General features: G+C 43.4%; 1 protein-coding gene across 7 annotated transcripts in view; it reads left to right on the top strand.

Annotated features, from left to right (window-relative positions):
- The first annotated feature begins 341 nt into the window (after positions 1–341).
- LDLRAD3 (low density lipoprotein receptor class A domain containing 3) overlaps positions 342–26,751 on the top strand; it is a 121,745-nt gene continuing 95,335 nt past the window's right edge. For 2 of the 7 annotated variants that reach the window (XM_077929100.1, XM_077929112.1), the window contains exon 1: positions 342–579. In XM_077929100.1, the coding sequence (XP_077785226.1) occupies positions 546–579 (34 nt within the window). In that variant the 5' untranslated portion in view covers positions 342–545. The remainder of the gene's footprint in view (positions 580–26,751) is intronic. The other 5 variants (XM_028727916.2, XM_028727897.2, XM_077929108.1 and 2 more) reach the window with 4 other exon arrangements.

Genomic DNA, 26,751 nt, shown 5'->3' with positions numbered 1-26,751 from the left:
CTAAGCCTGAACACATTTACCTCCAAGCAAGCTAAGCCTCCACACGTTTTGCTCAGAGGGCAAGCCCCTGAGTCCGGCGGCTGTTACTCCAAAGTAAGCCTGTCCACGGAGACGCGAGGAGGGGAAGCGGAGCGAGCTCGGGGCCCCTTCTCAAACTGGAGCCCTGCTCGGAGCCGGGCAGACGGCGCTCGGGAAACAGGGGCGCCGCGGGGCAGGGCAGGGCGCGGCGGCGGCCGCCTGGGCTCAGGGACGCCGCGAGGGCTGTGCAATGGCACCAAGTAGCCTCGCCACCCTGCGCTCCAGAGGCTGCGCGCGAACGGGAGAGCGAGAGAGCGAGCGCGTAGACGGCAGGCAGGCTGTCTGGCTGTCTGGTTGGGCGTGAGGGTCCGGCTGCTGGGGAAGGAGGGAGCCTCCCCCTGGCCCTCCTCCCGCTTCCCCCTCCCCGCCCGCACAGCCGCCTGGGCCTGGGCCGGGCTTGGGCCGAGAGGCGGAGGCGCTCGGCAGAGCCTTAAAACTTTCCGGAGCGGCCGTGGCGCTTGGGGGCAATGTGGCTGCTGTGGCTGCTCCTGGGCTCGGCGGGTGAGTCGGCGCCGGGCGCGCACCCACAGGAAGCGGGGAATGGGGGGCGGGAAAGAGCTGGCTGGAGGGCGAGCTGGGGGAAGGGGAGGCGAGCGCGCCGTGGGGACGGACCTGCAGGAACCCCGGAGGGCAGCGGCGCCTCACGCCCCCCTCGCGTTACTATGTCCCCCTCAGGCTGAGGGTGGCGGAGGAGGCGCGGGCTTTGCGAGGGTCCAGGACCCCTCGGTGTGGACTTGGAAAGGGGGGAGAGCCGCCTCACACAAAGCACAACATGCGCAGCAACTTGGGAGTGCGTTTGCGTCTACTCTTTCCAGGGTTACCTGGATCTTCTCGGACAACGCTGCTTGGTTGCGATAGCCCCAGATGGGGATAAGTTCTACGATACCAGCTTTTTGGTTTTGTTTGGGGTGCGTGAGTGGTAGAGTTGCTTATTCCTCTCTTCCTCCCCCCCCCCCCAACTCTTCACCTCAGCTGGAGAGGCAGGCTGGTGACTGGCAGCTCCAGCTCTCCGCTCTGTTCCTTTTAAGTACTGTAGTTTGTTGATAATTTCTGTAGTGTTTTACAAAGTGCCTTACCATGCCTGTCTCTTCTCACAGTTCAGTTTGTATATTATTATTATTATTTTTAAAAAACCTACCAGTCCTGTGTTAGAGAAGGGAGAGCTTCTTGAAGGAATATACAACAACATCATAAAATATTACACACCCCACCCCCACCCAGAGCATTCATAGTACAGTGGTAGCTCTACTTACGGACCAGATCCGTTCCAGGGTGCCATCCGCACCCTGAAAAGTCCGTAAGTAGAGCACTGCTTCTGCACGTGCGCATGACGCAATAGAGTGCTCCTGTGCATGCGCAAAGCACACAGAATCCGCAACCTGACGCAACTAGAGGTATGACTGTGTTCAGAAAGTTCCTTCCCCTGCCTCATTCATTTGCTTAGAACAGCCACATAAGGGTTTAAATGCGACTTTAGTGACTTCTGGTGTTGGGGTTCTTCACATCTAGCTGTGGTGCAAAGTGTCATGGAGGTCCTGGGGTAAACCTTCATTGTATTTCATAAAAATACACATGGAACCACAGGGCCCTTCTGTCCCAAAGGAGCATCAGATTTTGGTTGGTGTTTGTGTTGACATTCTCGTTCTCCTTCTTGGAGTTTTGGCTGCAACCTTCCTTTCTGTAGAGATACGCTACTGTGTCCTGAAAGGCTCAACCAGTATCATCAGTCTGACTTTTGTTTGGGGTACTTCCATCTAGATCCTCTTCCCTTCTAAGTGAGTTTGGCAGGAGTTAGAAAGGTGATACTCAGCAGCATATCTCTAGGAAAAGAAGTATAGTTGAGGAGAGAGGAACCAGACATCTCTGTGATACCACATGTTTGGAAGGGTCCAGAAGTCTTCTGCTCCAGCCCCCTGCTGCAAGGCAGGAACTCTTCCTATCCTCTAATTCACCCAAGAAATCCACACCAAAGAGTTATAAGAATAAAAAACTGCTTCCAGGTAACTTGGAAGAGGCACTTTTTGCAGTGCTAAACATAGGCCCTTGATACCTGAAAATATGAACTATGTATTAAGTCTTCAAAACCTGGATCAATGCAGCTTTGCATCTCCACTTCTAGCAGCAGATACAGATGTTGTATGAACACATAATTTAGAACACTTGATGCAGAGGAATTACCCTGGTGCTGTTTTTTCTTTATAACACTTGAAATTGTGGAGCCCAACTCAAAACAAAATGAACTTTCTGACAGCATAAATACTTTAAAAGAAACAATTCAAAATGTCTTTCAGGTTGAATTGAACACAGGTTCAAATGCCATTTCTGTTTACTAGATCTAGTGAAAATGCTAGCAAAATGTCTGTGTTCTAAGGATCTTCTTTATCACCCCCCCCCCATTAAAGCATTTCACACAACTCTGCAACTACACATAAAATGTGCCCACAGTGGGAACTGGGAGAATTCTATCGAAACTAAGCAAAGTTGGTGGTGATAGACATAAAACTCCTCTCTCTCTCTCTCTCTCTCTCTCTCTCTCTCTTTTTTTTTTTTTTTTTTTGCCCTGACTGCACAGCACATCATTCCATCTTGAATTTTCCATTCTCATCTAAGCTGAGTGATTTATCTGCTGTCTGTTTGTATTTAATAATAACCATGTGTAAATAGTGATACTTTGCTGCTGTAGATGTTGGCAGAAGATGCTGTGGGTGTACAAAGGATTTTGCTGTAGCAGCTTTGCGATTTTAAAAAGTGTTTGCAAAGCTCATATACAGTTCTTTATGAGCTTCCCCATATAATATTAGGAGTGCTTTATCTCCAGATGCATTGATGTCACATTAAGTTGCATTCTTTGCTTTCAGTGTCATACAATAGTTTTACCATTGCAAGTAGCATCACCACCTGTTGCTGTACAAGCAAAAATGACACACATTTATTAACCCAGATTTTTTTTTAAAGAAACCATTTAAATATTTCATATTTGAAAATTGTTGTTCTTTGACTCGTGTAAGTACAGTGTTCTGCTGGATAAGTTCAGCAAACAGAAAAGTAGCACTGGGAGGACTGTGCCATTTGCTACACCATGTTTGTAAGAGTACTGAGACTTTCACAGCTGTCTTGTATTTTCCCAGGGGCATCACCTGGGCTTTATTCACTGGAAGCATTTGTACACATCAATAGAATTTGGCTTTGGTCAGTCTTGTGGTCTTCTAATCTCCAAGTTGCCTCTCTCTTACAGCCTTGTGTTAACTTGAGCCTTGGGGTCAGTTTATATATTATGGCTGCCACTGTTGTCATATTGGAAATACATTTCTGTGCAGCAGCTTGCTATGCTGTTGGGTGATTTTTAAAATGTCATTTGAGAGCTCTCCCCCCCCCCCCGCAAAAAGTGTGGTGCTTGCGGGGGGGGGGGGATAATACATTCTGTGTGGTGAGTTGTTGTGCACACAACTCTCATGACATGGTCAGGCCAATGGAAGTTATACAGTGGGTGGCCACGATGTGCAAAATGGCCTTTTAAAGAGTCAGGTCCTGCATAACTCTCCAGGGACCCTTTAACCCAGGGTTGCCTTACTTTTACACACTTGTTTATTGCGGCCTTGTACGTAAGTCCACATAACTTGCTAGTCTGCTGGCAGAGGAGTGTTGGAGAGCTCTGACCCCTTGCGCAGCAGACCACTGCCTTTCTGTCCTGGGAGCAAAGGAGGAATGGAGTGTTTTGCTCACCTGCATGTAGTTCCTTGCATTCACTTGGTATGCAATTCATCAGTTGCTAGGAATTGCAAGTGGAGATCGAGCGCTGTTGCACTTATGTTCTGCTTGCAGACTTCCCATAGGCTTCTGGTTGGCTGCTGTAGGTACGGGATTCTAGACTAGATGGACCCTTTGGTCTGACCAGTTGAGCTCTTCTTATATACCAAGTTAGTGCTTCAACACAGGACTTGTAGTGCGGAAGATATTCTGGAGAAGGCTAGTGTATTTCTGGTTTGCTATTGTTATGAATAGAAATCCTGCAACATTATAACGAATGATATCACTACCATTTCAGGAACAAGTGTTGATTGAAATGGTGGTTGTTATGTAACAACCTGTTATTAACAGATGTGGACACTAGGAAGTGTTACTTATTATCTTTGAGATAGCAAGATTTTCAAAGCTTAGTTGCACACCTCTAGATTGTTAGGGTTTTGCATCCTTTCAGTATATAATCTAAACATCACACAGGAAAGCTCTGACAGGTAAGAGAACTGAGATCTCCCATGTTGGTAAAATTATTTTTCCAAAAGATTAGCAGGAATATATAATTGGCTAGATAATGATAACGATTTGCTTTGGTGTTCATTAATGTAATGGATTAATACTTAATTGACCCTCACTGGAAAACAAAAACATTATTGGGTAATAAATCAGAATGTCAGGATAAAAAATAATAATGAAATGTACAACTACAAGTTGCCATATTGCTAATGAAGGACAGAACACTTTTTACAATAGTGGGCACTTGTTTGTTGAAATCTGAATACAGGCTGAGGGTTCTTTTTGCATCTTTGATATAGGTATGAATTTATTGTGTGTGTGATGCCTGTAGGCATTGTGACAAAGTGTCTGTGTAAAATATTTTTAAAAACCTAAAACCTTGCTTTGTGTAGCTGTGTCTGTTCCTACATAGCTCCTTGGTGGTTAAGTGGTGGAAAAGAGAGAGAAGGACCACCACCACTCCTTGATCAAATTTAGTTTTCCCTAATAACTGTCAGCAACAGAAGTTTCTTTGAGGGGAAAAAAAACACATAGTTGGGATCTTTAGAAACTTATATCAGACATTTGGTCCCATGGTTCTCTTTAACTCTTAAAAATGAAGCAAACAACCATGAAAAGTATGCTGTTATAAACATTTGGATTTCACACACTACAGATAGCTTTCTTTGGCTGCATTGAGATGAATACCCACTGTGATCACAAGTTCCTTCCTCTTCAATTCCCTCTGATAAACAGGACTTTATTCATTGCTTTCTTTCTTTTTGCCATTATGTCTGAACTATGGTTTGAACAACCAGGATTGCTAACTGTGGCTATTAAGTTCTGCAAAACAAAATCTCAAATACTAGTTTCCAAGTTCCAGATCTTATTCACTGCAGTATTCTGAAATGTATAAAGTAATCAGGATTGTAATTGCAGAACGCAAAGATGAATGAGAGAAATTAACATTGGGGGTGGGGGGTGGGGACAAGGCTTTCCAGTTTCCCTGCATACATATCAGTACAATCACTGTAAGAGAATTAAATATACAAATTTACCTTAGGTAAAATCTATTTAATATGGGTAACTTCCAAAACTAATTCTTGAATTATTATGATACATGTCGTTTAACTTGAAATGTAATATCAGCTTCTGCTTTATTTTTCTAGCTCTACTTTATTACCAAAGGGTGATTTTGTTTTCAATACTAGTCTTCGTTTAACAAATGAAAACAGCTTTCTTTGTTTTTATACATTATGTAGTACAGTAGGAAGTTTTTGACCCAAACTGATTACAGACAAGCAAGGAAACACCCAATTAATTCTCCCCACTCCCCAAATCTCCTTCAAGAAGAAACCTGTGCTTGGTGAATGGAAACCATACCATTGAATGTTGAGAAGTATACGTTCATTTGTGAAGGCCTTTTATTTGTGTTTGATCATTGCATAAGGTAGTTGCATATAGTTCTCAAATGGAGGATACATAAACAGAAGAATAAAATATGATGTTTGAACTCATTTGTGTCATGTAATAAAATACTGAGTACTTTATTTGTATAGCATAATAAATTCAGGAGATAAGCTAGAACAAGGGAATAAATGCCTAATTCAAAATAGCTTCCAATTTCTCATCTGCAGGCAAAACTCGAAAAATTAGAATATTGTGGAGAAGTTCATTTATTCAGTAATTCGACTTAAAAGGTGAAACTAATATATGAGATAGACTCATGACATGCAAAGCGAGATATGTCAAGTCTTTATTTGTTATAATTGTGATGATTATGGCATACAGCTGATACCCCAAATTAATAATGTCGCACTGCTGAGGTGTTATGGAAGATCAGGATGCTTCAATAGCAGCCTTCAGCTCTTCTGCATTGAGGCAGTAATTGATGCAAAAGGGGCCCAAACCAAGTACTGAGTAAATATTCATGCTTCTACTTCACAGAGGTCCAATATTGCTCTATTTGCAGTCCTTGTTTTGCTGATTTCATTTAATATTCTAATTTTCTGAGATAGTTAATTTGGGGTTTGGGGTAATCAGGCAAATCTTAGGACTATGGAAACATATTTAGGCCACAGCTTAGTAGTTTAGGTGTCTTTCCTAATGAAGAAACCAGGCATATATTATGATTAATAATATGTCATCAACATAGCCTATCCTTAGTAGGTTTATACCTTCCTGGTAGTAGAACTATTGTTGCTGAGTTTGTCAAAATACAGCCAGAGACTTAATTCAAAAACACATGCAAACAAATCACCAGTGTTGCAAAGCATTGCCTATTCAAGGGCTCTTCAAAAGACAAGTGGAGATAGTGGAGATTTGCCTGGAGAAAAAATGCAATGTTATTGCACTGTTAAAAGTTTGCAGGCATTCCACCTGGCTTCCTGATGTTTCCCACATAGGACCGCTTATGTTGAAATTATGCTTTTTTTTCTTCTTTCCCTTTACTAATGAAGCAAAACTAGCCAATGTTTGTGCTTCTCTCTACATTCAGGGCAACAAGAGTTGTATCCTGCTCAGAAACAACACAGGATTCTAAACTTGTTTGCTGCTAGACTAGATTATAACTTCACTGTGTTATGGAACAGAGTTGTATCAACAATCTGTGATGGAAGGGGAAGTAATGTGATATTGATGCTGTTGCTTATGAATGAGCTAGTGAAAAATGAGTAGCACCTCTACTTCGTTTTCATAATGTAAGAACACAGGAGTAGTAGATGAATAAACGTGCTGCTAAGCAAGTTGGCAGTGACTGTTTCTTTGAATAACATGACAGTGTAGGTGTTCACTATGTCAAATGTAAACCAGTATTTTTTGGAAACGTGCTTTGATTTATATGCACAGATGGGAAAGATTAGTACTTTCCATTGTAGGTACTGCATTGTACACCTAAACAGACACTGGTGAAGTTTCCCTATACATCAACATTTGCAAAAGGTATAAAAGATTTGGGAAGGTTGGACTTTTTCTAATATGTGCTGGGCACCAAATGGATCCTTACGTAGGGCAGGCAGCTGCATGTGTTGGACTCAAATAGCCAGTAGTCACGTTTTCCTGATTCTCATGGGAATTGCTGGTTACCTACATAGACTGGTTAACAGGTTTTGATGCATAAGACAAAAACTCTAAATGGTGGTTAGAAATATAATTACAGGCACCCCCTTATTCACCCCCATCCCCTTATGCACATTCTACTTAAGCATGGCCGCTTTTACACAGGCCGCCACGAAATAAATAAATAAATCAATAAATCAATAAATCACTTTACATTATTTCAATTTTGCATGCAGATGCCTGGAATGTAACCCCTGTGTAAGTCAGAGGGCGTCTGTATAATATATTAAATAACTTTCAGCTTGTTGCCGTTATGATAGCATAGAATTTGATCCCAAATTTGGTCTACCTGCCTACCAGTAGAAACTGCTCTGACCTAACCTCTTAGGTGCCTGTTGCAGGAGAAGTTAGGTGCAGGAGAAGTTCAGTGACAAAGCTGTGTAAAGCAAGCTTTCTAATTCTGTCTATGCAAACATTTTAGTTCTGAGACTTCCCAGGCCAGCCTGCAGCTCTCAGACAGTGACTGAAGTGTAGCCGCTTAGAAACACAGGGCTTCCATGCACTTTTATGTACACTGACATGTAGGACAGATAGTCACATATTTTGTAGGGTTATTATGTCTTGTGTAGTACTTAAGCATAGCAAAATCTGTGCCTAGGTAAAATGTAGAATGTATGCTTCAATGTTAAAAATGGCATTTTAACAGTTGCAGGAAAGGCTTTGCTTCATGCCAAGTGAAATGAATTTTGCAGGCCCCTGGTTTGTCATCGTTCAGGTCTCCTGTTTCAGTGGTATTCTCTTTTCAATGAGTGAGTGGTTTGTTAATAGGCACTTAGAGCAGTGTGTTAAAAGTTAGATTTGACAGCAATTTCAGTTCAGGCAGAGAGACCGTCAGCTTCTGTGTATCAAAAGTTTAGAGTTACTTAAAAAAGAAGAAAATTAAAAAGAGGATGTTTGTCTTGGCAAAAGGGTATGATGAAATATATTTCTACCGAAATATATTTTAATGTATTGAAACAGGAGACATGATTTAAAAATAGTTCACCAGTGCTGTACCTCCAGACCGCCTACTGACCTTTAACTTAAATAGACCATGGGAAACTTTACAAGCTAGCATCATTTGTCATTAATAGCAGTTGGATGGGCTATCTCTTTTACTGCTGAGAAAAGTCTTGTGCTTTTCTCCTTCCTCCAGCTAACAAGCCCTTGACAGTGAAGTACTGTTTTTAATTGACTCTGAAGGGAACATGCTATATTGAGGGAGATTTTGAGGCATATGTTTCTGGTCAGTGAACACCCAGCAAAGTAATGTGGTGGAGTTCTTCTGAGATTGTATCACTTCATATAACTACTGCGCATGACAGTTTTTCCAGTGCAATTTTCCCATAAGAAAATCCCTGTTTATTTGTCAATTGGAAAGAAACATTTGTTACAGACAACTCTTTGATAAAACTAGCAGGTGGACACAATTGGATATTGCCCTTTGCAAGTACTTATGAAAAGCATTTCTTTGGCTACTAAACCTAGAGTGTTGGCTTCCATATATGCTGTCATTTCTGGAGGTTTTGCTGAAATCAGTGGTAGTCAAGAAAAAGTGATTAGCATTTCAAATGTTCTTCCCTTGGCACAGGTGGAAATGGTGATAACTGGCCTTTTAAAAAAGAGCTTTTGCTACCATAGACTTCTAGCTGGCACATCTAGTCATTCCTTCTTGTTAATTTGCTTCTTTATGTATACACTTTATTTGAGCTTTTTTTATTAGCGAAAGGCATCTATACAAATTATGGTGAAACACATAATCTAATCAGAATGAGTTTCTAGAAGATTCCTAATAGGACTTTTGAATACTTGCCAAGAGAGTTTTTAGGCTTTCTAGTAAATTTCTTAAATGGACCTGCTGGCCTGTTGGTTGTTTGAGAGCCCTCAGGTTAATATTGGGGCACTTGCTTTCCAATTTCTGAAAATCATCAGTGTAGAGATGTCTGGTTCAGTGGATATTATTATGTAATTAGCAGAGTCAAACTATATGTGAAAACTGAAGCAGCAGCTTTGATCACTCTGACAGCATGGTGAGTGCAAACTGAGGTTGAGCGGAGGTGTTGCTTGCCCATATAATTTATTAATTGTTTCCTTGGCTGCCATCCTTCGTGTATTCTCTGGAGGAATGTTGCTTTTAGTCAGCGCACTGATTTGTATAACTTCTAAACCAACTTAATTCCATTGTGTGTAGCACTTAAGCTGCATCTCTTAGTTGCTTTTTGAGGCAGGGAAAATTAGGGATTTATTTATTTCAGGATTTGTATGGTACTTTTCAGGGCAAAGTCTCCCAACAGTGTTGAGCAGTATACATAACACATGTATACATGGCCTTACCTATTTAAACATGATATTCCATGCTATGGTGCTTATCGAGGCTGACTCCATGATTTAGGGGCCCTGGGGCACATGTAATACGTAATAGCAACAGTTGAGTTGGCATCCAATGCCATCTAAAACCACCAGTACCTCTAACCATCAATATCTGAAGTCAAGCCTGCCAATTCTTTACCATTTGAGTGAACAACGGCTCTGGTTCTTACTTGACTTACTTTATACTGGCTATTTGGAAGTTTTCGCTTCTGCCCAGAACATTTTGAGTCAGAACCCTTCCCAGGGCCGGGATACGTAGCAGCAGCAACAGGAGTGTGGGGTTGATACACATTAAAGGTAAAGGTAAAGGGACCCCTGACAGTTATGTCTAGTTGTGAACGACTCTGGGGTTGCGGCACTCATCTCACTTTATAGGCCGAGGGAGCTGGGGTTTGTCCGCTTCGCAGACAGTTTTTCTGGGTCATGTGGCCAGCATGACTAAGCTGCTTCTGGCGAAACCAGAGCAGTGCATGGAAACGCTGTTTACCTTCCCGCCGGAGCAGTACCTATTAATCTACTTGCACTTTTTAGGGTGCTTTTGAACTGCTAGGTTGGCAGGAGCTGGGACTGAGCAACGGGAGCTCACCTTGTCCACCACCGACCTTTTGATTGGCAAGCCCAAGGCTCAGTGGCTTAGACCACAGCGCCACCTGCGTCCCTTGATACACATTGAGATCATGTTACTGCTATTTAATTAACGCTATTACCCACCCTTCGCCAAGGTGGTCCCAGGGCAGTTACAGCAATTTAAAACTCAGAGTTTAAAACAGCTAAAACAAATTACAGTCACAGGAATAGGGTTGGTCATGAACCCACCCGCTCCTCTGCTGTAACTGTATCAGTTTTAAAGAATAAAATATAGGAGCATAAATGAATATAGAATACAGTAGGGGTGGGAGTGACACATGTTTTTATGGATTCTTTTGTTGATTTCATTCTCATATGTTTTATACTGCCTTGATATGTTTTTATGAAAGTGTGAATTTTAAATGCGTAAATAAAAAAATGCTTCCCACCCACATTGCATTTTGTATTAGCATAGCCAGAATGTGGTAATTTTTGTCTACCACAATTTTCTTATGACTGCAGAAAGAGCCCTTTAATGCCAGATTTGCACAGTTACATATGTCATAACTGCAACTTGATTTGTGAAATTGTTATAATGGAAACAGTCTTGTCCTGCAGGCACAATGCCTGATAAATTTTGTCTCTGCTGCCAAGTGAAGTGTAAGGCTTATCATTGGATTACTTCCACTTTTAATAGGCCATGTGACTTAGAATTATAGAGTTGTCGAGTTGGAAGTGACCACGTGGCTCATCTAGTACAATCCCCTGCAATGTAGGAATATTTTGCCCAGGGTGGGGCTCGAATTAAGAGCCTCATGCTCTACCAAGTGAGCAAGACTAATAATAAAAATAAAAGTATTGTTATTGCCACTCTGGGCAGCTTCCAGCAAAATACCAAAACATAATAAAACCGCAAACATTAAAAACTTCCCAATACAGGGCTGCCTTCAGATGTCTTCTAAAAGTTGTGTAGTTATTTATCTCCTTGACATCTGATGAGAGGGCGTTCCACAGGGAGGGTGCCGCTGCCAAGAATGCCCTCTGTCTGGTTCCCTGTAACTTCACTTCTTGCAGTGAGGGAGCTGTCAGAAGACCCTTGGAGGTGGACCTCAGTGTCTGGGCTGAATGATGGGGGTGGAGACTCTCCTTCAGGTATATTGGGCTGAGGCTGTCTAGGGCTTTAAATGTCAGTACAGTGGTACCTCGGGTTACAGACGCTTCAGGTTACATACGCTTCAGGTTACAGACTCCGCTAACCCAGAAATAGTACCTCGGGTTAAGAACTTTGCTTCGGGATAAGAACAAAAACCGTGCTTCAGCAGCGCGGCAGCAGCAGGAGGCCCCATTAGCTAAAGTGGTGCTTCAGGTTAAGAACAGTTTCAGGTTAAGAACGGACCTCCGGAACGAATTAAGTACTTAACCTGAGGTACCACTGTACGAACACTTTGAACTGTGCTTGGAAACAAACTGGGAGCCAGTGAAGATTCTTTAGGACTGGTGTTATATGGTCCTAGCCGCCATTCCCAGTCACCAGTCTAGCTGCCACATTCTGGATTGTTGTCACTCCTTTGGTGAACAAGTGGTACCAGGGATTACTCCTAAAACAGCTAAGGGGGAACCAGCTAGGAAACTGAGGTTAAAAGCATGACTTTGTACATTGAAAGCAGATGACAACTTTCTGAAATCCAGTCAAGGTTCTTCAGGCAGCTTGAAAAAAGTGCCACAAACTGTGATTATTTCTAAATTGCTGACCATGTACACCCATTTTCTTCAATGAAAAAGTGCACTGAATGTACCAGACTTTCCCTTTCAAAAGAAAATAAGGACGTTATCTGGTCCAGAGCTCTGGGTTGACAGATCATTCTTAAGAGAGTGATCAAATTAAAACAGTAACCTACAGCATCTTTGCAAATTCAGATTTTGGAAGCAGTCACACCCACTTAACAATAATGTGATGGGTGACTCAAGAGCATTAGGTGTGCAACCAGAAGCTATTGTGACTTCCAGAATATGATTGCTTGGAGAAGTAAGCAAAGTGAACTCATTCCAGACCTGGGCGTTTACCTGTAAAACATATGTTTCCCAGGATTAAGGCAAGAATATGTGACTGACTTGTGCTTGCAAAACTCCATAGATCTAATTGGATGCACAAAGAAAACTTGGGGGCAAAAAAATTAAAATGCTTCCAATGTTACATTAGTCTGGCCGAAACTACCTTCTTTAGTGTAGTTGTTGCAAAATGATTGACAAAATAGATTTTGGCAAGGAAATTGGTGCAGGCTTCTCTCTTGGCACATGCTGGGTCTCTACATCTACTAGGGTAATGTATGGGTGGAGTACTGTGAAATGACATGCAGCAATATCCTACAGTCAAAGAAATTAGAGGTGGAACATGTCTGGTTTATCTTGTTAATTTCCTTCCACAAAGAAAAATTCTTTGTGCATTGTGCAATGCAGATTATTAGGGCTGGCAGCTTTCAACGTCTACCAGTATCTTTTAATCTTTCTTTATTTAAATGAAGGTGCAGCTTTGTTTGTGGAAAGTAAAAGAAAAAAGAAAAAAAGGTGACTTAACATGAATAGCTCCCAGCCACTACTGAATGCACATGTCATATATTTTCATTGTTTGCTGTGCATTTGAACCTGGAGTCTAGCCCCAGCTCTAACCCTAACCTTTAGGGAAAAGGAGTGGGTGGGATGTTTGTAGCAGACATTTCTTAAGCTGAAATAACCTAAACTAAATATATTAATAAATCCATTTGAAATAAAACATATGCTTGAAAACAGTTACATTTTATTTTCAAACATCTCTTATAGCCTTATAAATGGGGTTATACAGTGGACTCTGGTTTGTATGGTCACTAAGTGCTTATATTAATGGGCAGGAAGGAGCCTGATCAAATCCTCAAGCTTGCATGCTGCCCTCGCCCCAAAGTGTTTTGAAACAAACTTGGATTAGTTTAACAAGCCAGTTTTATAACCCATGGCTTGAAGCTGACTTGCTTAAAAATTTAGTAGCTTGTTTTAAACCACAATCTTTTACTCCTACCTGGCAACTAGCTAGGATTCTGTGAAGGTAAAAGAAAACACTAGCGTAGTCCTTCTCCCAGCCACAAGGGAGGAGAGAGAGGCTTTGCTTAGCTCCCATTTATCCTGTGCACTAAGTTCTAAACTGTGGTTTAGTATTATCCGTGAAACAACATACTTCCATCAGTTTTACCGGAGTATTAACATTGTCCATTTGTGTCTCTTATCCATTAGCACTGTGTCCCTTTTCGCATATAAGGAGCTCAGTTGGCATCTTGTTTTTAAGAATGAAATGGAGAAAGAGAAAAGCCCAGTAACCAAAGGATGCCATTGCTGTGTTGCATGTTAAAAGCTGTGTCTCTTGGAATGACATGCCCAAGTATTGGACATAGGCTACCCCAGAATCATTCCCCCCTGCTGACTGTTTCTTCTGGAGAACTTTGAAGCTTGTGTTTGGGAGAAGGATATATCAGGAAGGAAGGGGAAATTACCATTAGCTACTGTTTTTAAGCCCCCGCTGAATGTGAAGGCATTCTTCTTCAAAAGATTTGCTCGTTTAAATGCTTGTTTATGTACTCGGTCACACCAGCACAACTTCATTATCAACAAAGAAGTCATACCAACTTGAAAGTGGTGTAACTAACAGGGATTCTGGTCTGAAAAAGACCTCAAATAATTGCTTGCTTAATTTCTATTCCACTCATTGGAATGGCAGAGCTTTCATGTTGCTCTCTGTTTTCACTCTTTTGTTGTGCAATGTTTATTTAGATAGGGTGTTGCTTGATTTTTATCTCCCCAGTGCAGAACTATTTACACCAAGTTTTTAAAAAGTGCTTCAACATGATTCATAGCTGTTAGCAAAGGGTTTTTGCTGGCAGGGTGTCGCTCATAAAGATGTGTCTTCAAGGTTGGCAGTGTAATCTGGATCATGTTGTCAGTGTGAAACCTCTTCATTTGCTTAGTTTGGACTTACTTATTTGTTCAGCTTTAACACTGCTCTGTTACACAGTGTTTTCATGAGCAGTTCCCGAAAGACTTTTAAAAACAACAATACAGTCAACAACGTGAAATTTACAATAACAATCAACAAATAAATATGACAGGGATTAAAACAACTCTCCAGTTGAAAAGCCAATTCTCTCATTGAAAAGCCAACTCAGTTAACAGCTTAAAAGTTAAAGTGATGGTGCATTTCATAAATGCTGCATTGCTATGGAGAAGGCTCTTAAAAGTCACATGCTGTATTTTAGTCAACAAGCCAATTTATGATAGAGTATCTTGGGACAAATCTGGGAGGAAAGGGGGCTTTTAAGGACCAAAACCAGGATTTTGAATCTATCCTACAAATAGGCGAATAGATTATTTAGGGCTTGTGTTAATGTAAGCTCTGTGAATGACTAGTTAAAATCCTGGCACTCAGTTCTGGACCAGTTGTAGTTTCCAGATCGTCTTGAAAATCAGCCCCATGTATAGTTGATGACAGTAATCCAATGTTGAGGTTGCCAAGGAATGGATTATGGAGAGCTGATCTTGATGAAGGAGAAGACAGCTATAAGACTGTCAAAGCTGGAAGAGGGTGTGCTTGCCTATACAGCTGCCAGCTAGGAATATAGAAGCATGGCTGTGTAAAGGAGAACACTCAAGGTTGCAAATCTCCTTCAGGAAACCAGATTGAAATGGATGCAGAAGTGGGTATGAAACCAGATTGACATGAAGCCTGAAACCGGATTAAAACTGATAAGTATTCAAAAGAATCCACCACCTCTAAGTTGCTTGCTCCAAGGGTATATAAAGACTTGTCAGCAACTCTGTGGATCTAAACAGTCCAGGAAAGAGTGCTTTAGGAATGGCCATGTTACAGCTTCCTTAAGAGGTGCAGGAAGTCCTCACCTCACTGTGGTGGTAATAACACTAATGGCTTTGGCCCGCCTCGTTGATAAGGAAGAACATATATTCTGAGCACAAGTGGCTAGTTGAACCATTCCAAAAAGACCATCTGTATCCTTAAGTTTACAGTACTGTATCTCCAAGCCATCCAAACAAAAGCAATGAGATAGGACGAGGGATGGCTCCTGTACAGAGGCATCACCTGAGAGCTAGCTAACAGTTGAGAGTCCTGTGGACAACAGGGAGTCCAGCTTGGATCAAATGTGAAGGATTGTATCAGTAAGGTATTTTGGCAAGTATCTCATTGGAATATAAACCATCAGCCTAATCATAAGAGATTCCAGGATTAGTTAAGCAATGTATGGCTTGAGACTCCAGTACCAATAAGGTGCTCTTTGCACACATAAATACGCATGCTGCTGTATAATCTTTGGAGGCCTTCAACTCCCTTCTCATAACTCTTAAGGAAAAGGTTTTTTCAGCAGTGGGTTGTTTGTGTAATGTTCTACTATTCTTGAGCTCCCTTCAGGAACAAGCAAAGACTTAAAAAAAAAAAAAGTTATCACAGGCCATTTAGCATCTTTAAGTATAACACAATTTAGCATCTTTAAATATATTTAGCACCCTAAAAGAAACATTTTTATGCAGTTCTGCATAGTCAGATTATCAAGGATTGTTTTTCATTATGTCCAGCAACTGGCTAAAATGTGAAGCTAGTAGCAGTATGCTGTGTAAGCCTCTTTATTGCTACTAATGTTTCAAACTGAAAATTTAATTATTTTTAATATATATTGCTCTTCTATATGTATCTTGAGTGGTGATTTGAACTCTTCTCATTATTCTCAGGATTTCTCTGTAATAGGCTCCATAAAGAAACCATTTTGTTTATTCACAGCTATGCAGAATCCAGAACCCAGAACCGTTGGTGATAATGGGACATTGGTGTGTTCCTCAACTGTAAGGCTCCTCCATGCTTCTTTAAAGGAGATACTATTCAGCTGAATATTCTAGCAATAACATTCTTCAATATTAAAGAGCCTTTGGGATGCTTTTCTGCCTAAGAACAATGCACAGGGTTTTATTCTGGTGTTGCTTTTCTGTCATCTATATGCTGCACCTACATTTTATGAGGTGTTAATCAGGAAGATGGCAACACGAATGGTTAATGCAGTGAGACGTTCTTTTGCTGCATGTTTAACTTCCTGAGTCAGGAATACCTATGTAGATTATTCAAGTGATGAGCATATAACTCTGCCTCCACTGTATGTTATAGAGTATATTGCATTTGAACAGAGTGAAATTAATTGCTTATAAGAGGTTAGGAAGATGGTGGGAAAACCTATAACCATTTATCAACTTCTGCAGCGTTAGTGAGCTTTATAAATCTAAGTTACACAAATTATATTTATTCTTTAAGCTTCACACATTCATCATGTTCCTTTTTAAAAACAAGTCTCTCACCCATACAAATGCTCTGTAGTTTCAAGCAGTGTTATTCACTGTAGGGCCCTCCTGGTATTTGCTTCTGCTTTATTTAAATGGAAGCCTATGCTGCCAACATAATGGACAACAGCAACGTTCAGTCCTTAGGAAAAATACTCCAGTTACATGACCATTAATAGCTAAATGATTAATGCAGTGTGTCTTGCAGAGGAAGCTTCTTGACTGCTGGGTATCCTCTTACATTTGGCACGTTAATAGCTGGGAGCAGAGGAACTAGGTGAGAAGCCTTCTAATATGAGCAGGTCTCTGATTCTGAGCTGAGCACAAAGATTGCTGTTTCTGTATAGACATATTTCTATAAAATTATGCTTTCTGATGACGGAACTTGTATTTTGCAACAAGTGGGATAGATGTGGACACAGAAATGGAGCATTATGTTCCTCAGTATCTGTCATTGATCCTGTGCAGAAGTTAATGAAACTTGGATTAGGTAAGAGACACTTAGTTTGGAAAATGGGAACTGCTGCCATTTCAGATAATGTGACATTGTGATGAGGACCAACAACTTCTTCCTTGTGAATCCTAAACAATGCTGCATATTTCCCCTTGCTTTAACAATTAGTGAAACCATCCTGTTTAGCTGATGTGACAGTGTGTCACAGAGCATTAGCATTTACAGAGATGAGATCCTCACCCTTTGGGAAGTTACCCTAAAGGCATAGGAAAGAAAAATAATAATCTGCCTTGATAGATGGTTTTCATTCAGACATAAAGGCCCAGTTTGGACGTAATCAGTAAGCAATGGTTTTTCATTTTGTTCACGAGCCTCAGGCTTGTGCATTCTCCTTAGATGTGGTGACAAAGGGTGGGATTCCCCTATTGAGTCCTGTTAGCAGAAGCCCAGTGCAAAGACTTCCCACTTGTGCAATGGGGCTCTCCCCCCCTTGCAGCTGTGTTTCCCAGGATTGGCGCGCAGGCGGGGGAATCTCCGGAACAGCATGCTGGGGAGGAGAGGCAGGATTGTTCTGTCTGGCAATTTGAAATGCTTGCCCCAGTGAACAATTGCCAAAGCGTGTCAATGAATTCCCTCCAATGCATTTGAAAGCAGTTGTTTCCTATTTTATTTAACCACAGTTTTATGTTAGGTCTGAAGCCTAAACTGTAATTGATCTTTAGTGTGGTTTACAGAAACATGTCAGCTTCATATATAACTGGTTGAAGTTTACTTGTTTCTGTAATTGAGGGGTGCGTTAACCATTTTCTGGCTGAGGGCCACATTGACCTATGGTTAACCCTTCAGAGGTGAGTGTGGGCAGTTTCTCTTTTTTAAAAAGATCAAGGTGAGGGGGGAGCTTAGGTGTCCCAAAAACGTTTTGGCATCTGCAGGAGTGGTTAGTAAACTAAAAAAACCAACACCTTTTAAAAAAACTTTTTAAAATGGCAACAGGATCGCCATAAAAAACCTTTCAGTAAGGTAACTATTGTTCATTTAGCTATAGATATAGCTATTTTAAAACTGAAAAATTGGCTGACACTCAAGGATTACTGAAATGTATGTGCTTTGAAGCCTCAAAGTATATGTTAAGGATAGGCAATATGTTATGGGGTTTAACAATAAGGAGCAGCATGTTTTGAAAACTGAAGTACAGTACCAATATTTTTTTATTGTAAACACCAACTTAAACATGTATTAACAATTTCTGCTAAAAATGTGATATTAACAATGTGTTACCCATGTGAATTGCATATTAGTTCATCCTTAACAAAATAATAAATAAAAAGTGTTGTCGACCCTCCTCCGCAATGGCAACTAGACATTCTGTTTTGGTGCCCACAACCCAGGTCCCAGAAGCCTTTTGGCTCCAAGTTTTTCTATCCCAGTCTCTTTAACACTGGGGGGGGGGGGGAGCCACTGGCGGAGGAAAGGGGTGCGGTGGGTGCGGTCCACCCCAGATATCATCCGGGGGGGGTGACATCACTGCCCCACCCCCCTGGGACACTAGTCCCGCCCCGGGTGCACAGCATGTGTGCTGCTCTGGGTGCCAGAGCAGCTAGCTCCACCTCTGGGGGGAGCTGCCCCTCTGGCTACGCCCATGTCCTCTGCCGGATCTACACTTACACAGTCTTGGAGTATTGCATGCTGTATATATGCCATGGAGAGCTTTTCCCGAGTCTTTGTAAAGAAGCTGCAATTCATCATTGCTCTGCTTTGCAGCTTCAATCTTTCCCTTCTGCACTTCATTCCATTATTTCCTGCCTGTTCATTGCATTGCAAGATACAGCTATCAGTTAAAATGATGTAATTTGAAGCTTGCTTTGTTTATTGCAAGCCATTATATTACTTTCCTACTAGTCGCAAGGTTGTCTTAATATATTATATACTTTACTTGCATTTTGTTGTGGCTATTTTTGTCGACTGGAATTTGTCACTTGTGCCACACAATAAGATTAGCCCTTACTCTTCCCTTACTTGTCCATTGGAAAACACAGCACATGACAGTGCACATTTATTTCCTATCTGCATTTGCTGAATATACGTCCTGTTGTAATAGAGATATATATTTTCTTTCAGCAAGGGTTTCTGTTGTGATGAATAAGTAGAGTAGATAAGGTGAAATTAAACTCCCGTGAGAAGAATGGGGCTGACTTCAATATAATGCCTGCTGTGCATCTTCATAACAGTTTGTATCCCATTGACAAAATGCAATGCCATTCATTTGTGTTATTGATTTGCTTACAGAAAGCAGCTGAAATGTAATACATGCAGGAAATAACTGGAGTCGCATTATATTTTGCACATATTCTTAAAATTTATTGCTGAATAGAGCATATTAAGAAGCTGAGATGGTGTCCTGTTTTTCAGAGAGTAACTATGAAAGCTATTATTTCCAGGTATCTGGTAATGATTTCAAGTATTATGCTATTTAAGAGTAAATAAAATAACTATTCTTATTCATTTTAAACTGCTTTCATCTTAATGTTTCGCTTAAAAGTTGAATATATTGACAGACCAGTAGCCACAATTGGGAGAGCTCAGTTAGACACTAATTAGTTTCTGCACACTCAATAGGACTTTGTGATGTACTTGGGCATGAGGGATACATGCAGAGTTCATTACATAGTTCTCAGAATATGCCAAATGTCTTCAAGCCTGTCTCAAGAATTAGAGACAAAATTGCCTCCTTCTGAAGATGTGTCTGTCATGAATCTCTCATTACCCTAGAGCAGAAATGCATCTTCCCCCTCCCTTCTTAAAATAGTTCATGAATCTGAGAGTAATGGATATTCTCCTGTTCAGAAGGACTGCCTTCAGTTGAGGCACCTTGTCTAGACTTCTAATTTATTCATACCAGGCTGCAGCATTCCTTTCTTACTATATAATAAAATTGTATGGCTGTTGTCATGTTGCAGTTTGTGTGGCTGCTGATAGACCATGTGAACAGCAGTGTGATGACAGAACAGTTGGCAGGTGAATGAGCTGGCAGCCGAGGCAAGCAGCAGAGGAATGGTCAAGACAGGCCAGGGCAGCTCCCCAACACCTGTCCTGCTCTGCTGCCACTGTGCACCTCACATTGACACTGCCATTTTGGCCTCTGTGGCACAGGAGGCCAAGGAGTAGCGAAGTGGCACTGGAGCAGGACAGTTGCTGAGGAGCTGCTTTGCCCTGCCTGTTCCTCTGTGGCTTGCCTGGGCCAGAGTTTGGCCGAGCTGTAAGAGGAGGGGAATGCAATTCTGGAGAGTAAGTGGCTGTGTTTGGTGAGGGAGCAAGGAGGGGTTAAACAGGTGGACAGAGGCTGGTAGGTGCTGGGCAGACCTTGCAAGACTTCCTATGCTCCCACTATTGCCGCCTGCTGGCAAGTGGGGAGCGGAACCACTTCTTCATCCCCCTCTGCTGCTGTTGCTGCTATGGGACACTGGAGAAAAAGCCTGCATTCTCTGACTCCCCCCAAGCAGCAGCAGTGGTGTGGAGCCAAAGGAGAGAAAGAAACTTTGGCAAAACTAAGGGGAGGATCACAGGTGGAGTGTGTAGGCAGTGTTGGCAATCAGTGTGATCGATGTGCTTTATTTTATACAAAAATAGTTTATAAAATATATCAACAAAAAGAGAAAGTGGACTTTACAAATGGAAAAAACAGAACCAAGACATTTTTTATAGTTCCCTAACTGTATTCACTCTCATTCAAATCCCCACATGCAAACAGTTGTATCCATTCCTCAATGCCTATCTCTCCCGAGCGTCACGATGCATGGACTTTTCTTTTTCTGCGTGAGATGAAATGACAGGTGTGTGAACAGGCTTCTTTCTCCAACTTCCTCTTGAGTCCTTACAAATACAGTGGCACCTCGGGTTAAGAACTTAATTCGTTCAGGCGGTCCATTCTTAACCTGAAATTGTTCTTAACCTGAAGCACCACTTTAGCTAATGGGGCCTCCTGTTGCCGTTGCGCCGCTGCTGCACGATTTCTGTTCTCATCCTGAAGCAAGGTTCTTAACCTGAGGTAATATTTCTGGGTTAGTGGAGTCTGTAACCTGAAGCGTATGTAACCTGAGGTACCACTGTAACAGAAGCTGTTAACAAAAATCAAGGAAGCACAGAACAGTCTCTGACTTATGGGCTATATTGGCAAGTTTGGTTATTTGATTACTAGCAAGTCCAAATTATTTACCAGAGAAGAATTTGCAGGATTTAACTGCAACAACAACAATAATAATAATTATACCCCGCCCATCTGACTGGGTTTCCCGTCACTCTGGGCAGCTTACAGCACATCTAAAAACATAATAAAAACATCAAGCATTAAAAACCTCCCTATACATGTGGAACTTTTTAAGAACCTCTTTGATAACTGCTGCTGCTGAACCTTTTGTCTATAGGAAATTGACAGATTAGTTTGTTTCTTGTTTTAATTACTGATAAACTTCGCTAAGTACATTTTACCCAGTCCAGAGAAGAGGAAGACTGTTACAAGTGTAAGATACTCCAAAATCACACCACCTTGGACAGACTTAGTTTATGTGCACCCTGAAAAGGGTGGATAAAAGTAAAAAGATTGTTTTTAAAAAGGGGTTGTTGTTTTTTAAAAAAGGATTTTGGAGTTTTTTCTTCCAAACTCCACTACAGTATAGTGTAAAGCAACAGTTCTGAAGCAAAAAGCATATTGACTTTATTTTTAGGTAATCAATGTGTGTCTTGAAGGAAGATCTTTAAGATTGCCTAGGGGGAATGGCTCTTCTGAGATGGCACCTGCCAGCATCAGTTTTTAGAAGTACATAGAGTATATCAAAAGTAAATAAAACATCTGCTTCCCGGTTATTCAGGATCTCTTATTATATAAAATATGCTAAACTATTTCGATAGCAGACCTGCCTGATTTATTAATTTATTTTCTTTGTAAAATTAAGGTGATTTACACATAACATGAAACCATGGTTTGTTAAACTATGACAGCAGTGAGCTTTTGAAGCTGAGTCCTGAGCATGTGGGAATCAAAAGCCAATTACCGTATTTTTCGTCCCATAGGACGCTCCGTCCCATAGGACGCACCTAGTTTTTTGGGGGGGAAATAAAGGAAAATATTTTTTCCTTTATTTCCCCCCCAAAACCAGGTCAGGGAAACTGAACCAGGTCGAGGAACAGCGGGATGGTGGCGCTGCGCCTCCCTGCTGTCCCCCGAGCTTGTGGGGCTGGCCGATGTCTGCCCGGCGTGAGGGGCGCTCTGCTTCAGGGCGCCCCTCGTGCCGGGCGGCAGGCTGCTATCCGCAGCGTGGGGAGCCCTGCAGGGAACTCCTGCAGGGCTCCCCATGCTGCGGATGTCTGCCCGGCGCAAGGGGCGATCTGCTTCAGGGCGCCCTGCGCGCTGGGCGGCAGGCTGCTATCTGCAGCGTGGGGAGCCCTTCAGGGAACTCCTGCAGGGCTCCCCATGCTGCGGATGTCTGCCCGGCGCGAGGGGCGCTCTGCCTCAGGGCGCCCCGCGTGCTGGGCGGCAGGCTGCTATCTGCAGCGTGGGGAGCCCTGCGGGGAACTCCTGCAGGGCTCCCCACACTGCGGATGTCTGTCCATCGTGCGGGGCACTCTGCTTCAGGGCGTTCCTCATGCCGGGCGGCAGGCTGCTATCCGCAGTGTGGGGAGCCCTGTGGGGAACTCCTGCAGGGCTCCCCACGCTGCGGATGTCTGTCCGGCGCGAGGGGCGCTCTGCTTCAGGGTGCCCCGCCTGCCGGGCGGCAGGCTGCTATCCGCAGCCTAGACATTCCTGGGGAACTCCCGCAGGGCTGCCTAGGCTGCGGATGTCTTCCTGAAGCCTGGAGAGCGAGAGGGGTCGGTGTGCACCGACCCCTCTCGCTCTCCAAGCTTCAGCGAAAGCCTGCATTCGCCCCATAGGACGCACCCAGATTTCCCCTTCATTTTTGGAGGGGAAAAAGTGCGTCCTATAGGGCGAAAAATATGGTACCACCTTTAAATCATGATTTGTCTACCATATTTCTGGAAGCTCAAAGTATGGTGTGGGCTCTCAGCTGTGGTTAGCACAAACCATGGTTTGCATTATGTCTGGACCCCAGCTGGAATCATGGAGGGGAGATAACTACTGAGGTAAAATGTTATAAATGGAACACTGGGATTCAACCCTGATGACAATCCATGTTTCAGATTTCTCCTTTCACTCCATAATTCCATCGCGCAGGGAGACTTCACCCCTCCTCTCCTGCTTTTAGGAAAATTATTGCTTGGCATTTCAGCTGAACATGCAAACTATTGTCTGCACTTACTCTGCAAATCAGGATTAAACTCGAGTTTCTAATTGGGGTTTGCAGGAAGAGTGTAAACCATAATTTGTTAATTCAGATGAAACATAAATCAGTGGTGTACCTTAAACCAGGCTATTTACATCTGACACTAAATCATTTCAGTGGCCTTGTTTGACATAACACTAAACTATTATTACAGAAGCAGCTCAGCAAGTCTTGGGCTCACATCCTCCCCTGCCTCCCAAAATGATTGCAGTTTAGAATTATGTCTCAAGTAGACAAACTGGTTAACTGGTTTACTAAACAGGTCTGCTTTAGTTTTTTTAATCAAAAATTTAATACCTCACCGTATTACCGTAAATAAATACAAACTAGAAGGAACAATTTTGTGGCATTCCAAAAACAAACTGACAGTAATTTTGTGGCATTGTAAAAGCAGCAGCAGCAGCAGCAAACTAACAACCTTATTACTTGAGCCTTGGTGGGCAAAAGTTCACATTCTAACAGTTTTTCTTGAACAAGCGAGCCTGTAGATTTGATCACTTGAAGTACAATCCATTTTATTTGTGTAGTCTTCTAGTTAACGCTTAACACCTGTCACATTATAGCTATGGGGTTTGGTTTCCACCCAGTTCGATTTTAAGTAATTCTTGTATCTCCCAGTAAAATTGATGATTTTACCTGGAGCTTGAGGGTATCAGTATGCAAGAAGACACAATGCTTTCACAAAATCACAGCCGCAGCTTTTGGACTGTGTACATAACATCATAAATAAGTTGCATTATTTTATCTGTTCGGCTTTGTTTCCTTATTGTTCTTTCAGCTAATTAGTGCCAATAAAAACTGCATTTACACAGCAAAATGTGAATGCTTTAAAACAGGAATTAAAAGCAGGAGTAGAATATTAATAAGGATCTGAGTTGGTAAAAGCTTTTCTGAGTGTTTCTGGGAGTAGCTGAATGTCTTTCAGGATTCAATTTGCAATTTTGGACTCTTAATGGTTCATTCTCTAGTTAAGACTCTTATAATGCATCTTACATTTATCATGGGGATACGTATTTTTAAAAGAAAATGTACCTCTTTTCTTATTGGAACCATTTATCAGTTATGGGACAAATGTGCTTTGAGCATTGTGCTTCACAACTTCTATGCACTTACTTTTTATGGGTTTATGGCTTCAGATTGCAGCCCTGCAACAATTTCAGCTCAGCAGTGCTTAACCAGTTTTAAACTTCCATTTCAATTTGAAGAAGCATTTGCTTAACACAAAATGGAGAGTGGGATGTGTATGTGCATGCATAGATGAAAATATACCTAGATAATAGGACTTGCCTGATATACACATTATCATCTGTATATGAATATAGATTTGAGTCTTCTCATATTTGTGGTTATGTAGCCAAAACTGGGGGACACGGGTGGTGCTGTAGGTTAAACCACAGAGCCTAGGACTTGCCGATCAGAAGGTCGGCGGTTCGAATCCCTGTGACGGGGTGAGCTCCCGTTGCTTGGTCCCTGCTTCTGCCAACCTAGCAGTTTGAAAGCACGCCAAAGTGCAAGTAGATAAATAGGTACCGCTCTGGCGGGAAGGTAAACGGCGTTTCCGTGTGCTGCTCTGGTTCACCAGAAGTGGCTTAGTCATGCTGGCCACATGTCCCGGAAGCTGTACGCTGGCTCCCTTGGCCAATAAAGCAAGATGAGCGCCGCAACCCCAGAGTCATCTGTGACTGGACCTAATGGTCAGGGGGTCCCTTTACCTTTACCCAAAACTAGACCCCAGCATATAAGATAGAAACACTTGCAAACTTGGGGTAAGATTAAGGCAGTGTTTCCCAACCTTTTTTGGGCAAAGGCACACTTGTTTCATGAAAAAAATCTCGAGGCACACCACCATTACAGCCCCGTGACGTCAGCGCGCAGCGTCACGCCGGGAGGGACGCACGAAAGTGTAAGTTTCAATTTTTTCCCCTCCCCCTTGCCTTCCTTCTGTGCCAACCTCCAAAAAGCCAAGAAAAAAGCCAAGACTTTAGGGCAGCAGGTCAACACGGAAGAAGCTCCTACCTAAGGACAGGTGCGATGGCCGTGTCCTCTTCTGCCACACTTGGCAGCCCTGCCTCACGGTCGTGACTCCCACCCTGATTTCTCCCCGCAGGTCGAGCGGCACAGGCAGCCCAATGTGTCCAGCCCAGACACAAGCCCCGCTTCCCCACTCTAGATCCTGAATGCGACCAAGTGCTCTGGACTCCCGAGCAGGGTGGGAAAGAGGACTCGCATCTGGTAGCCTCCGGGCTCCTCGCCTGCTCGAGGGATGGCATTGCAGGCAAGCTGCCGGCCGTCGCCATCGCCGCCCCCTCATGCGAGTGGACCTGCCCGGAGTGGTGGGCCGGGGGAGGCTCGCTCTCTGTGGGGATGTGGCCCGCACGCGCGGCCCCGCTTCCTCCTGCCCAGGGCTGAGCTCCTTACCCGCAATCTGGACCTCTTCTGAAGGCGGGCGGGGGGCAAAAGTCTTTGCTCCCCCCTGCCTGCCTTCCCGGGAGAGCAGAGAAAGGCAGCGCGTTTCTCCGCTGTCCCGGATGGCTTTTGAAGGCAGGCAGGGGGGAGCAAGGACTTTCGCCCCCCGCCCACCTTCAGAAGAGGTCCTTGACCTCTTCTGAAGGCGGGCGGGGGCGAAAGCCTTTGCTCCCCCCTGCCTGCCTTCCCGGGAGGGCGGAGAAAGGCAGCGCGTTTCTCCGCTGTCCCGGACGGCTTTTGAAGGCAGGCTTTTGAAAGCCGTCCGGGACAGCGGAGAAACCCAGCGCGCCCTTCCCGCTGCCCCCCGACTTGGCTGGAAGGCTGGCGGGGGGAGAAGCCTGCTCCTCCCCGTCGCCAGCCCCGCAAACTCGGGGGACAGCGGGAGAGGCGCAGCGCGCCCTTGCCGCTGCCCCCCGACTTGGCTGGAAGCCTGGCGGGGGGAGAAGCCTGCTCCTCCCCATCGCCAGCCCTGCAAACTCGGGGGACAGCGGGAGAGGCGCAGCGCGCCATCCCGCTGTCTCCCGACATGGTTTGGAGGCTGGCGGAGGGCTTCCTCCTCCCCCAGCCCCGCAAGCTCCCAGAGCGATGCCAAAGCTGCGCGCAGCTTCGGCATGGCTCTGGGTCCCGTTCTGGGGGAGGGGGAAGCTCGGGCTTCCCCTGCCCCAGCCCCACACCTGGCGGTGGGGGAATAATTTTTTCCCCCCTTTATTCCCCCCCCCCCCGCCAATTTTTCCCGCGGCACACCAGGCAACGTATCGCGGCACACTAGTGTGCCGCGGAACACCGGTTGGGAAA

The sequence above is a fragment of the Podarcis muralis genome, chromosome 1 (assembly GCF_964188315.1).
Source record: "Podarcis muralis chromosome 1, rPodMur119.hap1.1, whole genome shotgun sequence".
Lineage (NCBI taxonomy): Eukaryota > Metazoa > Chordata > Lepidosauria > Squamata > Lacertidae > Podarcis > Podarcis muralis.
Note: the sequence above shows the minus strand (reverse complement) of the source record. Positions and strands in the feature narration are given on the sequence as shown.